The sequence below is a fragment of the Hyaena hyaena genome, unplaced genomic scaffold (assembly GCF_003009895.1).
Source record: "Hyaena hyaena isolate Hyena2069 unplaced genomic scaffold, ASM300989v1 scaffold_146, whole genome shotgun sequence".
Lineage (NCBI taxonomy): Eukaryota > Metazoa > Chordata > Mammalia > Carnivora > Hyaenidae > Hyaena > Hyaena hyaena.
Window position 1 is genome coordinate 2,135,116 of NW_024080778.1, and position 17,461 is coordinate 2,152,576.

At 40.0% G+C, this 17,461-nt stretch overlaps 1 protein-coding gene across 3 annotated transcripts in view; it reads right to left on the minus strand.

Moving 5' to 3' along the window:
- Positions 1-4,256: 4,256 nt before the first annotated feature.
- The window catches only part of SGMS2 (sphingomyelin synthase 2), an 85,036-nt gene continuing 71,831 nt past the window's right edge, over positions 4,257-17,461 (minus strand). For all 3 annotated transcript variants that reach the window (XM_039238794.1, XM_039238793.1, XM_039238795.1), the window contains exons 4-6: positions 15,261-15,414; positions 10,305-10,471; positions 4,257-8,761 (exon numbers count right to left, since the gene is read on the minus strand). In XM_039238794.1, coding sequence (XP_039094725.1) covers positions 8,558-8,761; positions 10,305-10,471; positions 15,261-15,414 — 525 coding nt within the window. In that variant the 3' untranslated portion in view covers positions 4,257-8,557. The remainder of the gene's footprint in view (positions 8,762-10,304; positions 10,472-15,260; positions 15,415-17,461) is intronic.

Consider the following 17,461-nt stretch of genomic DNA (forward strand, 5'->3'; position numbering starts at 1 on the left):
TTGTTTGGCGGGAAAGCAGTTGCCTTAGTAATCAAACATGGGGGTCAAGTCCAAAGATTTTCCACTTCAATCTTTATTATTCAATTCATACTTTTGGCCAGAATATTGCAAAATACATATGATAGTACTGAAGCATTTTTAGGTTAGAAATATTTGGTGGTTTAATAACTGCCTCTATTATTTTAATAGCAAATTATTTGGAGGCATGAAGGGCAATTTTCTTTTCAGTGAATCTTCATGAATTCTGTGAATAATTTGAATACACAAGAAGTCATTTTTAAAAATTCATTCAACATATATTTGCTGACTATCTTGTTTGTGATAGTAACTTTATTAGGTATTTAAATGAATACTAAGACTCCCTTCTTTCAAGGAATTTTAATTTGGTATAGAGATGGTATATATTTTTAAAAAAACACCTTACAGCAGCAATTTTGGCAATTAGCTTGTATGTGCATTTTAGGGAGAAATTAAAAGGAGAAGTAAAATAAAGCTGAAGTTTCAGGCAGGCAAGGTCTGGATATACATTAATAATTTCAGTGCTAGAGTTATGGTACTTAAAACACTTATTAATTGAATATTGTTAACACTAAATGTATATCTTATGACAAAACTATTTTTCATTTAGTCCTTCCAACAATTCTGCGAGAGAGACATGGACTATTTTCATCCTACAGGTAAACTGAGGCACACAGGTGAAGCAAGTAGTTTAACTTCTTCCACATACAGCCAGTCCTGGAAGGACTGAGATTTGAACCCAGGCGGCACAGGGCCGCCATATCATGCTGCCTTCTGTGTGAGGCAGGTGATACTCTGGGTGGGGGAGCACGCTGTGAAGGAGGACTGGGAACTGCAGTGCAGAGGACGGGGACGACCGGAGGAACAGGCAGACCAGGCAGACGACACTGTTGAAAGCAGTGTGGGAAAGTGTGACCCACAGACGGGGCTCCCAGGGACCCAAAAACCACTTAGGACTTTGTGCTCTAATTCAGCTTAGATGAAGTCATGAGGGGGAGGGCCCCATGATAGAGATTCGTGTGTTAAGAAGAGGTAGCAGAGACCTTGCTCTCTCTCCTCACGATCCCCCGCCCCTAACGTGTGGGGAAACCAGAAGAGGGACCTCCGCAGAACCTGACCATTCCAGTACCCTAATCTTGGACTTCCCAACCTCCAAAACTGTGGGAAATAAATGTCTGTGGTTTAAGGCACCTAGTTTGCTATTTTGTTACAGGACCCCAAACGAACTAAGACACCAGAGAAATAAATGCCTTTCACCCAATGTCAGATGCCAAACGTTCCCTTCAAACATGGGCGGGGAAACTGGATGTAGTACAAAACATGTCCAAAAGTGCCATCTCCTCACAGCAAAGACTTGTATACCTTTGGGTCGCAGGTGTGCCCTGGGGGTGTCTCCATACAGGCCCAAAGCCCCCCTGCCTTAAGCAGGTATGCGATGGAAGGAGAGTAACAGAGGCAACAGGGTTTTGCCCCATTTGCCACATCAATAGTCAAAATGTGGGTCAAAGACCCTTACACGGCTCACTCTCGAGCATTCCTCAACTTTGCTCTCAACAACACAAAAGCTGGTTGTCGAAGCTCTGGGTAAAAGCTAACCCTTCCTGGAAGAGTCTTTTCTTCTCCTGAATTGCTTGCTCACACAGGGGCATTCTGCCACACTAGTCCAACAGGAAAATGATGGGTTTTTGCATTCCTGGGATTGGTATCGCCATGCTCTTCATCCAATATTACCCCTGAGTTCCCTCAATTATAAAAGGAGTATTGTGTCTGGGCGCCCGGGTGGCTCAGTTGGTTGGGCGTCTGACTTCGGCTCAGGTCACAATCTCACGGTTGGTGGGTTCGGGCCTCGCGTTGGGGTCTGTGCTGACAGTTCAGGGCCTGGAGCCTGTCTTCGGATTCTGTATCTCCCTCTTTCTCTGACCCTCCCCTGCTCACACTCTCTCGCTCTCAAAAATAAATAAAAAGCATTAACGATTTTTTAAAAAGGAGTGTTGTGTCAAATATGAGTAAAACCAATTAGCAGTGCCTGACACCTGGTAGCAAACTTGTAAGTAGTGGCTTCTTTCCCCTTTACCCAAAGAAATACATCATTTAAGGAACTTAGAAAAAGAAACGAATGTTTCAATTTAATGCTGAAGTAACTGTGCATAGAAACTTGCCCAGAAGCAAGCACACATGTTGGCTTGGGCACATTTTTAGTACAGAGAACTCACCAGTTCATGGCAGGACCAGATATTCCTATGGCTTCACTTTGGTCCTTTGGGAAGCCTAGAATCAACCCAGACTACAATGACTCCCAAGAACCCTGTTCCATTTCCTCAGACTTTTGCTGTCTTTTGAAAGCAGGTCATCATGTCTCTCTCATTTTGGCATTCCTTTGGGAATAATTCCCGAGACAGTCACTTTTAGAGATAAAGTCTTATGTACTTTGTTGTCCCCTGTGTTAACCTGTTTAAGACAAAAGTGCATAATAATGTGCTATCCTAGAAGTGACACTTGTAATGAGTTTGCTATAGTCTAACAATGTGAGCTCAAAGACACTTGGGGATTCTTTTGCATTCAAGGCCATTTTGCACAAGAAGCTTGGACTTTTCTCTCCTCCCAAATGTAGTACATTCCAAGTATAAGAAAAAGTAGTAGCATTTGACTCCCTCTTCCCCCGCACAAAAATCTGTTCCATGGGACCAGTTTCCCTCTTAACAAAGTAACTGGCTGATAAGGTGATAAGGGAATAAACTCCCCCTCAAAACAAACAAACAAACAAACAAACAACAAAACCTCTAACAAATGGTGATGGTGGCCACAGTAATCATGACAGGGAGTCAGCAAAACAGAAAACAAAACTCAAGTTCCAGCTCTAACACTTATGAACTCTTTCATCTCACAAAACGGGGTCACCACTTCTTTCCTTACCTACTTCACAGGGTTTTATGAAGATTAAAGAATGTATGTCAAGCATAAAAACTGTAAACTGCTATGCCTTACAGGTGCCACACAGGAATTAAATATGTGCTAGTCACACAGACACAGAGTAGTCCATAATCCATTCCTACTCTAATATACATTAGTGAGGAATCCAGCGTCCTGCTTCTGACAGTCTTATCTATTAGAAGGAAAGGAAATGTTGGATGTCGAGGCCTACGGAGCATCACATCCATTCCTTGTGTAATGCATTCTAGCTGAGGGCAGTCTTAGACTGTATGGCCAGTGCAACCAGCAGGCCAAGGTGTCACGCAGGAGGGTGGGATCATCGATGAAATAAGCTTTCCATCCAAGGCTTGGGTGCAGGTGGCAGAAAAACTATTCTGATCTGCACTCTATCATGTCTGGATAATCGAAAGCAAAAACCTGAATTATGCCTGATAACTTAACCTTTGAACCATAGTATCTTACTCCCCTTGCCTCACTCAACTGCTTCTACTAAATCTGTCCCGGGGCATCATGCCTTAGTCTTTCTTCCTTTCTTTTCTTCCTTCCTTCCCTCCCTCCCTCCCTCCCTCCCTCCCTTCCTCTCTCTCCCTCTCTCTTTTTGTTTTTTTTCCTTTGTGGCTTCTTCATCTTTCATCAGGGGTTCCAAAACTAACTTGTAGAATCTATGGTAGCAGTGACTGTCGAAGTCAGGGAGAGGACATCACCTCAGTGCCCCCTTAGTGAAAGCATGAGGATGACATCTCTTAGGAGTAGCAGAAAGGACTCCACTTTCTTTGAAGAATTAATGGTTCTGTCCCTTTATGAACAATGTTAATCAGAATCCTGGAGTGTGTAGCTGATTTTTTACTTCCCATAAATGACCTTATATTGTTCTGAATTATTTTCCACCTTAAATCCAAGGGCAGGGAAAAAAAATAACACATTCCAGTTTACTTACAGTTCTATTAATTGAAGGTTACCACCTTATTTTAATAGTGCTTGGGGAAAATAATCCTCTTGTGGTTTTCACAAGCACTTAAAACCAAACAAAAATTTAAAATCTTTAAAGAAAATAGTTTTTTTAACTCGAAGGAAACAGGAATACTAATTTTGAAAAGACTGTTGATGTCACTGTGGTTTATTGGGTAAATACAAAGTAGAGGCTCTTGCTTTTTTGTTTTGTTTTGCTATTTTTTCTTAAGCAAAGCCAAGATTAGAAATCAAGTACACATAACCTCTTTCGAATAGAAACATAAATTAGTGTTAACTAACAATTAGGCACTTAAAATGTAAATGTAAAATGACATTTTTAGAAATATAAACTACAGTTCCATTCCTAAATTCCTTCTGAAATGTCTTTTACAAACATAAAAGCACAAGCATGGAAAACATTTCTAAACAAAGATAATGTCCTCTTAAAAAAAAAAACCAAAAAAACAGACTTGAATGCAAAGCCCATATGATAGACCAATGGTTAAGGTACTGGTGGGTAGGAGAAAAGAGCTTCTGAAATTTACATGTTTGATTAAAATATAAGCATTTAATAAAACTATTACAATAGCATACAGTATATATCATAATGAAAAATATGTCAGGAAAATAATGAATTCTAGACTTAACATTTTACTTTACAACAAGGCACTTAACACATTGAAACAGTACAGTAAATTTCCGAAAGAATGCAATTGGCTACCTCTCAAACCTTGTAATAATATATCTTTTGTGAATATACTGTAACATAACCATACATTTTGCAGCATTAATCATTGCATAGGAGGTAAATTAAATAATGAATTCCAACTTGGCAACTAGATTATGTTTACAGTTTCTTCTTTTTCTTTTAAAGGACAGTTTTTAAATAATTCCATAATAAAGAGCTATTCTCATTCATGATTCATTTAGAACACAGTATAGTTAAGGAGTAATAAAATAAATGAGAACTTATAAGGTGTATACCTGTATAAAAACTTATCTTTGGGTACCTTTGACATGATTTTCAGTGTTTAGGTACTGAAGTCAAGAGCACTTCTTAATAGAAGAAATATTTTTAGCAAGTAAGTCAAAGGAGTTAAAGTATTGCAACACAATGACATTTAAAAAAATACCAGAAATCTTTATACATACAAATAGAAGAGCCTTCAACACATGGCATATTACTTATCATATGCTCATTTAAAACTTGTAAACTCATTTATTAAGAAATTCCTTCTCACACTTCCTACAGAAGTGAGTCTGTTAAGACCAGCTTAAATTTTTAATCGGTTTTACAGTGTAAAACAAAAACAACACATAATTAAAAAGAAATGTTCAAAATATTAAAGAAACAAGATGTGAACCTTTTAATTAAAAACGAAACTGTATGAGCTCTAGCATGTAAAAATAATAATAATAATAATAAAAAATAAGAAAGACAGCCAACCTGGTGTTTCAAAGTAAACAAAGCATAGGTAGTTATAAAGGGAGACATTAATGATTGTGACAATGAGAGGTAAAATGGTCTGCAAATTTTCTTTGATCAAATGGATGAAAGATTAGAATTGCAACCCCCTTCGATCTGAGCACATTTTCCCTTGGGGCAACGTTTAACATACCTTTTAAGTTCCTTTTGCATGATGTTTTCAGACTATTGGCAAGAAAACCCAAAACAAAACAACCAACCAACCAACCAAACAAACAAATGCTCTTTAAAAACATGAGAATATACTTTTAAAAGTGGCCAAGTTTGCATTCTAAGTCATATAACATATTTCCACAAGGGGGCACTGGTATACAGCATAGAACCTTACACAATGTCCTCATTCCACCAGACCAGGGGCTTGGGCTCACTCAAAATAGCCTTCTTTCCTCAGCATAGCTTGTTTCTCAAGATGCCAGTAAAATTAAATAACAAATTTAAAATTACTTTGGGTGGAGCTGGGAACAATGCTTTATTTTCAGAGCTGTGGAGGAGCTCAAAAAAAAAAAAATAGAGGAATCCAATTCCACTTGAAAGAATTTAGAACAAATACGGCATAATTTACAGGAATTTTATGTGATAGATAATGTACAGAAGGACTAAATTACAAGAAAAACTTCAAACAGGAGCACTGGTTTACAAAAGCAAGGATAACAGATAAGATCTTGTACTGTAATTAGCAAGGAAATGGAGCTCCAAAAATTTACCGTTTCAAAAGCAAGATCATAATGGTTTAAGTTTTCTATCCTAAAGTGGCATGTTGGGTTAAGCCTCAAGTTTGCTTTCCTAAATGTAAAGGAGTTTCACTGCTTCTTTTCTTTCCTCATCTTGAAACTTTGGTATTTGCCCTCCTTATTTTCAAACCACATACTTCCTCAGGGTCTACTAGACATCTATGAGACATACATGTAAAGAACACGTGAACAATAGAGTCCACATGTGAGGTCAGAGAGGTTTTTAAAGTTCTTCAAAAGGTGATGTGTTTTTTTAAACTGTGTTACTTGACTAAAATGCAAGCTTTACTGTTTCAAGGGTCTCTGGCAATCCACGCACCGTGATTTTTAAATCCTACCTTTCCTTACTTAATTGAAGAAAATTAGGTTATCCAAGACACTGCTGAATAAGGCTCTCAGGTATATCAAGTTAGGAATTAGATGCTCAAGGAATATATCAATGTAAGGAGCATAAAACCCAGGCTTCAGTGTCAGATGCTTTTCCTCATAATCAGGGAGCAGGAATCTAAACTCCGTGTTTTCAAGCATAACCCCTTAAATATCACAAGTGTCAATATTTAATAAAAGGAAGTTATTATACAGAATTATGACTAAGCACATCGGAGAAGCTACAGATATATTTCTTATTGGTTTATTTAATAACAAATACCTGAAAATTCCTTGCATTTCAAAGCCTGACAAGGATGTTTAAGGTTTCGATTCTTGTTTTAAATAATCGGATGAAGAGTGTTTTGTTTCCTCCCTTTGAATTCAACTATCTTTCCTTTAGTGATTCTTCTGTTGCACAGAGAAAGAGCCATACTGAATACACACACAGAATTTTAGCACCAAAAATAAGGACTCTTCTGAAAAGATTTGTGTTGTGCTTCTTCAAGCAATCTGAAGGTCAATTTTGTGTATCAGATCAAGGCAAACCAGTTTGTAATAAATTTATGGATATTTCTCATTCCTAAGTGGAGGAAAATTTTCACCTTCAATATAAATGTAACTGCCCTCTCATTGGCCTCATTGGCCTCTCTGATTTTGTAACCACAAACCTTTTTTTAAACTCACTAGACGTCTCAAGAGGTTAACTCGGGACAGCATTGATCCGATCTGATTTTTAAAAATCCACCTTCTTTTTGCACCACTTCAGAGAACTTTAGAAACGATGATCCCCCTTTACTGAGGAGCTATAAGCTGTCTAACAGACCGATCCCAACAGTAGGTTATAGTGCAGCACCGTGGTGTGAGTTCAGGATCAAAGTAAAATTACTCAATTGTGGCATATGTCCTTAGGACCAGTTTATAAGAAGCTGAGTCTCTTGCTAAAAGGCAAGGATACATTACATTTCTGGACCCCTCCTTGGTTTCTCCATAAAGTACAATGTAACTAAAGAAGAAATCGTTTGCAGTGAAATGTGACCAACTGTATTTCTGCATTCCAATGAGAAGCTCTAAAACAGACCTCTCACAGGGTAGAACGGGAGAGAAAGGCAGCTTTGCTCCCCAGCTGGCATTATCATCAGTTCACACACCTATGTGTTTTCAGCAAGTGCTGGAGCAGCTGACTGCCCTGCCCTAGGGGTACCAGATGCATATCTACCAGGCAGATAGCATATAAGCGTGTACCCAAGGACCACCTGTTTAGCAGAAACAGCTCCAGGTGTCCTGTGTATGTGTCTTAGAGATTCTAAGGGAAAATATGTACACACACACACACAAAATCTGTGAGATGTGTCAAATACTTCCATATTTACTTAGATCACCTTTCCTTTACATATATATATATATATACATACATATATACACACATATATATGTAGGTATATTTATATTTAGATAACTATCAGTTAAAAAAATAAAGTAAAAGTGATACATAGTGCATTGGGTGGTAGCAGCAGTGCACATTCCCAGACCCGACCCTGACCTTCCCCATGACAAAGTGGAAACAAACTTCACGTCCAGTTTACTCCTAACCATGGATCTCCCCCTCATTAATAAGCCTAATTCTAAAACCACTTTCAACATTGGGTAATTCTATTTACACAGTAGCTGTATATATCCAGAGAGTTTATTTAAAACATTAACAAATTCTTCTGACCGTGGAGAAAAAAAATCCTGAAAAAATTCTGTAGACGGCTTTAGTAGAGATAGAATAAGGAAAGGTACAGAATGTTCTTTGGCACCTCTTTAACAAGCTCATTAGTAAAATCCCAGTGGGGGGAGGGGACCTGTCACCAATGAAGGAGAGGGTGCAGGAGAATATACCTTTCTCAGGATGAATCAGAAAAGCAGTCAAAGGGTAATACTTCGTTCATCTTTCTAATCCTTTACACAAAATTTGGTCCACTTCTTCCTTTACCAGCCAGTTCTTCTGAAATAAAAACCCAAAACTATGCCTTTGGTTACAGCGTTTTTAACTCTTTTGGTTTAAGAGCTGATGCCTTTGTTTTGCTCCTCAGGTAGATTTCTCATTATCTTCACCAATCTTCTGAACCCGTGAATACTTTTTGCATGAAGATTTAAAGCAGCCAGGGGGCCAGGAGAGTGGCCAGGAGAAGCAGCAAGGAATCGAGCCTTGTACGTTTTTCTCAAAAAAATAAAAGATGGGGAACCACCATGCTCGAGACAAGAAATTAGTCTGTGAAGAGACCTTCAAGTTCTGTAAAAAGTTAAAAAAAAAAAAAAAAAGGAAAATGAGACCTATTTTTTCATGATTTGCATCCAATTTTTTTCTTAATTAAATTGTCATTCATTGTACCATAACAGAGAAAGCAGCAGAATCAGGATCACAAGGCAGTAATTGTCTTTGTGCCTTTTCCCTGATTCTGACATGTTTCTGGCCTCAGCCCCCTCCCCCCCCTTCTCCAGCTCATGCAAATTCTTCTGCCTGCAATCCCAGTAAGAGTGCAGGCTCAGGAGTGGATACGAGAGTTAGCCAGGAGGAACAGGTCTGAGGACGTGTGTGAGCAGGTGGATGCAGGCTCGAGAAAGATGGAAGAGTGTAGGGCAAGCTCACAGGGTGGAACACATTGAAGGGGAAAGGTGACAGTTTTGGTGTGGTGGTGTCAGTAGACATTCAGATGGAAGTATAAGGAAGTCTATAAAATGGGAAGTAGATAGAGACAAAATAACCCCCAAAAGGCATCTATCAGTGGATACCGCTAAATGAGAATTGGATTTAGACCCTTTGGGGACGGCATATTTCAACCGCTCACAAATTATATGCATTGGACAATATGGCAAGACTGTGCAAAGTTAAGTTATGCTATACAGACTCATCCTATTTAAAAAAATTTTTTTAATGTTTTATTTATTTTTGAGAGAGTGTGTGAGCATTGGTGGCGCCAACGGGGTGGGGTGGGGAGGGTGGGCAGAGAGAGGGAGACACAGAATCTGAAGCAGGCTCCAGTCTCTGAGCTATTAGCACACAGCCTGATGCGGGGCTCGAACCCACAAACTGTGAGATCATGACCTGAGCCAAAGTAGGACGCTTAACCGACTGAGCCACACATATGCCCCTGCAGACTCACTCTCTTACATCAAGCTCACACACCTAGACTAGGAAAACACAGAGAAGGGGAGGAGTCTTCCCATTTTGGGATGACAGGAACAGGGGTTAGGAAGACTTCCTAGAAGATGTGGCATTTGAGCTAGCTCTTCCAATGTGAACGGGGGAAGAAAAATAGGTCATCTGGGAATGGAAGGCACCAGCAAGAAATAAGGAAAGGAAGAGAAGGGAAGCCAGAGAGCACCGTAGCACCAAAAGATGGACCAAATCCAGGAATTCATGGACTGCTTATTTTGCCTGACTTTTTAAAATAGTTTGTCTTTTCCTCAAAATTTCAGTTCTTTGAGGGCAGGGAGCATGTCTTACCTTGCTGCCCTATGATGTTTCTACAGAGAAGGCTCCTGAATTTTAATTTAGCATTTACACTTCTTCAATTCTGGGGTCAATGAGTTGAATTAGTAAAACACCATGCGCTATAATTATACAGCACGTTTATCCTTAAATGTCATTTATATTGGTGACATCATTTAAGAAGCAGTAATGGGTATACGTTTCAGTGAACTGACCCAGGCCACACACGTGGGTGGCGATGGTGGCTATTCCCACTAAGCTATCTGAACCCCCATGGCCTGAAAAGGGGGCCAGTGCATTTAAAGAAAAGAAGATTATCCTGGAGTAATTTGACTGCTCTCACCTTTTCATTGGCCATTGAATGGTACCACCAAAACAGCCGTGTTGTAATATAATAAGCAATGATCACATCGACAGTATAGTGTTCATGTGCTACAAGAATGCAGATGATCCCGGCGGCACTCAGCAGCCAGCAGATTAAATGATACCACCAGAAGTGACGAGGCGAATCTAGATGGCAGGAGAAGTCGAGAGTTAATAAGATTCCCAGAGATGGATTTAATGATTACAGTCTACGCTAATGATGTTAAGTAGAATAATCCAAGGTCAGGAAGTCACTGGAAGTAGAAAACTGATTAATCCAAAACGAGTCACTGTGAACAGCCCGGGATTTGCTCAGATGCGAAGAGAGAAGGAAGGGGACCGCCGGGAGCAGGTCTCTTACTCAAACATCAGGGAACTGTCACTCCCTGGGTATTCTAGACCTGAAATACCGGCTGCTAAGCTGTTCAATAAGGAAGAGAACAGAATTGTTTATCAGGTTGGTTGGAATTGCCTCATACTGGCTCACAGAAGGAGTCCCACTGGAAAGAAAAGCAGTCAAAAGAAAGGGTAGTTGTCAATGAAAATGTAAGGAAAAATTAGAAAGTAGGAGTAATGTCAGGTCTTACATAAACGTACTTTGATTTCTCCAGGGGGAGAAAAATGGCATTGTGGCCAGCAGTATTTTGCTTCTCAGCAATTTCATACTGTCATTGCTAATGGCAACTATGAAACACTCCCGACATAAAGCTTAGGGTTCTGGCTCATTCACTTGTGGATTTTAACCTTCCTAGAGAGTCCACTAACAAGGCCATTATACTGATCAGCTAGATGAGAGAGCCAGAGCACCCCTCAGGTGAGACGTGGTCATACGGCCCACGGCCCGCCCACACAAGTGGTGAGGACACAGGAGCAACCTCCGGTTGATCTCTAATAACTTTCCCTTTTCTTTTTTTTTAATAGCTGCTTCTTTTTTTGTTTTCCTATTTTAAAGCCTTCTTAGCTCACAAAGTTAATAATCTAACACATTTATTTCATATTTAACTGTGTTTATGTTCATAGCGATATTTATTTCTAAATGCAGGACAGCGGTAGAACAGCAAAAGGGTCCGTTTCCAGAAATCCAGATGAAATACCAAACCAGGTATCATTCAGATGAAGAGTATTTTTGGTGAAATAGCTGTTGCTCTTTTGGTTTCAGGTAGAACACTAAGTTTATAAACCTGTTTGCATTTGTTTTTTGTTTTTTTTTTTTAGTATTTTTATTTATTTCTAGGAGAGAGAGAGAGAGACAGCGTGAGCAGGAGAGGGTCAGAGAGAGAGGGAGACACAGACTCCGAAATAGGCTCCAGGCTCTGAGCTGGCAGTCAGCACAGAGCCCAACGCGGGGCTCGAACCCACGAACCGTGAGATCATGACCTAAGCGAAAGTCGAAAGTCGGAAGCTTAACCAACTAAGCCACCCAGACGCCCCAACCTGTTTGCATTTGAAAGTCTGCTGTTGAAGTTTTGAATGCCCTCCTTACTGCTTCTCAGTTGGTTCCCCCTGACACAGAGTTCTAGCAGATAATGGATAGACGCCTAGAATTTTAAAGCTGGAAGAGGCCTTACCCTTTACAGCCTGGGTGGCCAGATCTAGGCCCTGTAAATTCTGTTAGGCGGTGCCTACTAAAAATTGAACCAACACTTAGAAATCTGGAGATTTCATGAAATATCCTGCAGAACCACAGACTCCACCCTTCTCTGAAGCCTCATAGAAGCTCAGTTTCCTCTGCTTATAAGCTCATCTGATATTTATTACCTTAGAAGTTAAAAATGTTTGGGCAAACCAGAACTATTCCGTATTTGTTTATCTACAAGAAGCAAAGCTGAAATACACAAGGAGTAAAGAGGTAGGCCGAGTGGTCATTTAGTACTTGTGGAATTGAAAATGAAGTTTTAGGAATGGCTGGAAATAATACTAACACTGCTCTTCCATAAAAATGTAGTCCCAATTAGGCTACCATGTTGGGACCATAGCTCGCTCACTGGGAATCCTAGCTGAGCCAAAGAAAAGATTTAATATAAACTATTTTGAAATAGAAATGGGAAAATAGTAACTTTTTCTGCTTTCCCATTCTACCATAGGAATAAATAATATCAGGCTGAAAGAGGAGAACACAAATATTAATTCACACCACTGCCTGTGTAGGATCTTAGCTCTACAGACATTGAATCATACAGACAGTGGACTTTGTGTGGTAGCATCCTAGGAAGGAAGGAAAGACAGAAGGGAGGGAGGGAGAGAGGGAGGAAGGAAGGGAAGAAGGAGGAAAGGAGGGAGGAAGGGAGGGAGGGAGTTTTTCCCTCTCTACTAGCAAGGCGCTTGGCACTAACAGCTAGGCTGATTTCTTTAGGCTGATTTTATAAGGAACACAGGCCTGAGAATATTTGCACAACTGTATAAAGCTCCCCCGCTGTGTAAAGCCCACACAATGGTCCTGGTCCCAAGTTTTCATCTGTTCTCTTGACTAAATTAAAATCTGTTCATGACAACTGAGCAAACAAGGAAAGAGACCAAACAGATCAAAAGGCAGGAAAACAAAAAACATACAAATGATGCATCTGATTCTAGAAGCAGCCTGCTCAAAGAAACCATTTGGAGCCCCTGCTTACTCAGAACAAGAACACGTGGCACAATTTAGAAGGTGGTTGCTTCTCCTAACTGCATAAGCAAAGGGCACACACGTGGAACGCCCTGCTTGTGTACAGAACTGATGCTAGAGTTGGGTTTGTATTCGGCCTTACAGATTTGCCATTTCATTCCTTACCAACAAGTAGAAAAGTCAGAATGTAATTCTTTCACTGCTGTATGTAAACCCACACAGTTTTTAAAACCTCAAGCCAAAATCATGTTGTGGGAAGAAAATATCTCTACATACTGTAGAGCCTTCATAGAAATAACCACAAGTTGCCGTGAAGTAAAAGAACAATAATGAACCACATATCCAGACTGTTCTTTGACAGTTTTGTAAGAGCAGACAAGTTGGGTTCCCAAATATTCTAAACAGAGCTAAGAAATTAATAGCATAACCTCTGAGGTCAGCCTGCTTGAGTTTGAATACCCCATCCTCCAATTACCAGCTGTGGACCGTGGGAAGTCACTCTCTCTCTAAGTGTCCTCTCGGAAAAATAGGGAAAATAGTGCTTCTTTCATGGGGTGGCTGCAGGATTAAATGAGTTATTTTGCATCAAAGACTTATAATGTCTATAATGTCTATAATATCAAAGGGTATAATGTCTATTTGCTATTATTGTTAGCATCCCTTGGTCTTCGGTTATTTTCTAAAATTGACATTCAGTTTCCTGGGGTGTTTCTCGTCATTACTTGTAATTCACCATGGCTTCGTTCCAACATGCAGCTCCTCCTTACCCCCTATCTTCTTCTCTACGTTTCCTATGATTCTCAGATTAGAGAGAAACTCCTATAACACAAGTGCACCTCGGGACTGGAAAAGAATTGATCTTACACACTGGTGGAACTTTTTGCAGCAAAAGTTAGTTAGAGCCATCAACAACACAGATCACTCTATGGGTTCATCAGAACCAATCACTAGGTATGAGAAATGCAATGATGCACATTGAAGGAAGAGACAACCCCCGACATTGGTGCAGAAACAGACTTGGATTCCTTGCCATTACCACTTCCGGTAGAAATGTGAGGACAGAAATAAGGGAAAATGTCCAGAACAGCCGCCAGCTTAATGTCAGGCATGATAAAGGTTGTGCATCAAACATACTACTTTCCCCACTCTAAGTGTGTGTGTGTAGCATTTACAAAGGAAACAACTCAAACTACACATTTCTTAACCAAAAAAAAAAAAAAAAGACTTCCTCTCCTGCATAGAATCTCAAGCCTTTGTCCTAAAAGCCCTCAAAGTGGAACGGAACCTGAAACCCCAGGCAGCCTATGGGACGAGAACTCACTAATGTGTCACTGACTGATAAACTCTGATGTCCATACTGCCATGAAGTGAGGTTAACCCTGTTTGGATTAATGATAGGCCAAGAGAGGGGGAGAAGCAGCAAGACAACAGAAGGGCAGGTGACCATCGGTTGGTCTTTGCCAAAAGCCCTCTTTACTTTGCTGAGGAAGTGAAGGAAGTTAAGATAAAGCTCTAAATAAAAATATGGAGTATCTTGGAACTAAAGGGGAAAGTTAACCTGACCAGCTCTGCAAAAACGAAGGAAAAGGTATCACCTACTCTGAAAGGACTTTGGGATGATGGGCTTAGAGAAGTCCAACCTCAGAAATCTACAACGATGGGATCTGCTAGGCAGCTAACCTCAAATACAGCCCCCACGATGAACGAGGCACCGTGCCAGGCATGAAAGCTGCCGGGCTGCACAAGGATTTTGTATAATGGCAATTCAGTGTACAAATGTGGAAAGACACTGTACATTCTTGCTTCCATGTTGTTCTGTAGGTAGAAATGATCAATATTGGCAAAATGTTTTTCGAAGACGCCTGTTAAACCACAGAAGTCGGCTGGAAAATGATGAAACTGAAATGGGACAACATGTAAAAAAAAGGGGCAAACATTAAATTATCTGCAATGATAGAATGTAAGTTTCACACAAGGGGCATTTCACACTCATTAGTCATTTACAATTCAGCTTTCCAGTGCACAGATTCTGTTTGTAATAAACTTAACACCTGTTCTCCAACACTAAAGTAGCTTCTCGTACCTTGGGAAGTTCTAATGAAGGATTGAGACATTCTGGAGGCACTTTAAATGTTAGAGAATCCAGGGCCAAATCACCTCCTGTGTTCAAATCGCATAGGACTAGCTGAAATGAATTAAATACACTCAGACACACACACTCTCACACACTCGCACACCTGTACCTTCCATAGTTATCAATCCCAATGGGGTAAGAGGTCCCAGGGATCCCTCCCACTACAGCAGCCAACAGAGTGGGAATGAATTGGTACTCACATTCTTTGATGAACAAATAAGTAAGTGTCAGCACAACGGTGTGACCACTGAAGAGGAAGTCTCCACACAAGATATGGGACCCAGTTATGGACAATCCACCACCAGAAATCAACCGTAGAATCCGTTGTACTTTTGCCTGAGAGTCTCCATTGAGCTGAATGACACAAGATCAGAAAGAAAATTTACAAGCTGATAAAATCACGTTTCAGCCTAATTTGTAGGATACTTAGAAAGGTGAAAACACAACAAAACAGCAAAAAAAAAAAAAAAAGGTCACCAGGTGGTGTTTTTTCTTTTTAACTTAAAAAGTCAAAAAGAACCCAAGGCGGTAGCTCCTCAAACTAGGTTTTATTCATTTATTGGCGAGTTTTAGTGACATGTTTTAAATTATTCAATATGTTACTAATAATATGTTTTGGTGGTAGTGTGTCCTTGGGCAAAGCTTTTAAAAATATTAATAACCAATGACTTCACCACAGCTATACACTAAAAAAAAAATCAAAGCTACTTTCTGTCCTCTTTGTAGGGGGAAGTCAGGGTTTCAGATGGTTAATATTTGATTCAGCTGAATACCACATTACTAATATTCTAAAGTGTATTAAGACCTTGTGTTAAGTGGGCAGCAGAAAGTGTGCAAATAGTTGTATTAATATCTGATCAAAACTTTTCACAGTTAAAAAGGGGAGCTGTGACACATTAAATAAACAGGTTTGAAAATGATGGATTAGAGATGTATTGGCAGCTTCAAAAATGAGTAGCTTTGATCAGGAAAAACATCCTCCACAGAAATAATCTGCATGTTATGTTATCATAGAGGGTCAGAAGAGAGCTCCCGAGAACAATGGTGCAGAAGCCACCATGATGACATGGGAAACAATGATGGGCCAGGACAGGAGTTTGACTCAGTAGTCAAAAGTGTATATCCCATTAAAACTTTAGTATATGGGAAGGAGTAGTGGGCTGAGTTAGTCAAAATAGTAGGCATGGAAAATTGGAAAACTGAAATGCTTGGGGGCCAGGGTTTCACATTAGTCTAGCATCAGCTGAAGAGGCTTAGAAAATCAAAGAATAATATTCAGAAAAACATTCAGGTAATAGTACACAGGAGAAGAGAAATATAGAAAGACCACTAATGACTATTCATCTGAGACTCTGGGAAGACAGTTGTTTTATGACATGCTGTCTTTTATACTCAGTCATGATCCCTGAAGCATGGCCAGTCCAGGCTTGATGGTGGTTACACTGGTGGTAAAGATAGGTAGCACCCTGCCCAAGTGGATGCATGGGGGTGACGGTTGGGTAGGTGTGTACAGATGGATGGGAGCAGAGTGTGGGAGGAGAGAAATTCAATTAGCCTCTAAAGCAAGTAGAAAACCATCTTATCCAGTAGAGTCGGAATTGGGGCAAGATTCCTTGCCCAAAACTTGGGAGCCTAAACATTTCCTGATAAAAAAAAAAATTCATGGATCTGGAAAGCTTTCTGGTATTCAGACAACCCACATTAAAAGATAAACACACCATGGTTGTTGGTTTCTAATTGAGAATAAAGCTCTGTAACAGAAAATGACATAAACCATGATTAGAGGGGAAGGTGAGAAACAATCTTCTAAGCATCCCACTCCTGATTTCAGCTCAGGTCATGATCTCACGGTTTGTGAGTATGAGTCCTACGTTGGGCTCTGTGCTGACAGCACAGAGCCTACTTGGGATTCAATGTCTGACCCTCTCTGCCCCTTCCCCATTCATGCTCGCCTTCTCTCTCTCTCTCTCTCTCTCAAAATAAACAAACATAAAAAAATGTAGCAGGTGATCCTGCCTTGAAAAGACAGGATCTAGAAGGCTGTAAAGGATCCATATTTGAGGAAGAGAAGTACTGTGGACAGAACTACAGGACTCATTTCAGGGTCACCTCAGGAAATGTGTGCTGTAAACTACATAAAATTATGGATACGCCCTTCATGTGCAAGACAGAACCTAGCCTCGTGCTTTATCAGATCAACCATAGTCCTTCAGGAATTTCTTGTCACATGGTTGGGACAAACAACTGTCAACAGGGAGATCAAATAAAAAAGTACATACACTGCCCAACTGTTGTGTTTCCAGTTTAAAAGGACACATGACTCTTCATTTCAAAACCCTTATATATTTTTATCCGCTCACCCATCCCAACTCAATACTCTTTAATTTTCTAAGGGGAGAAA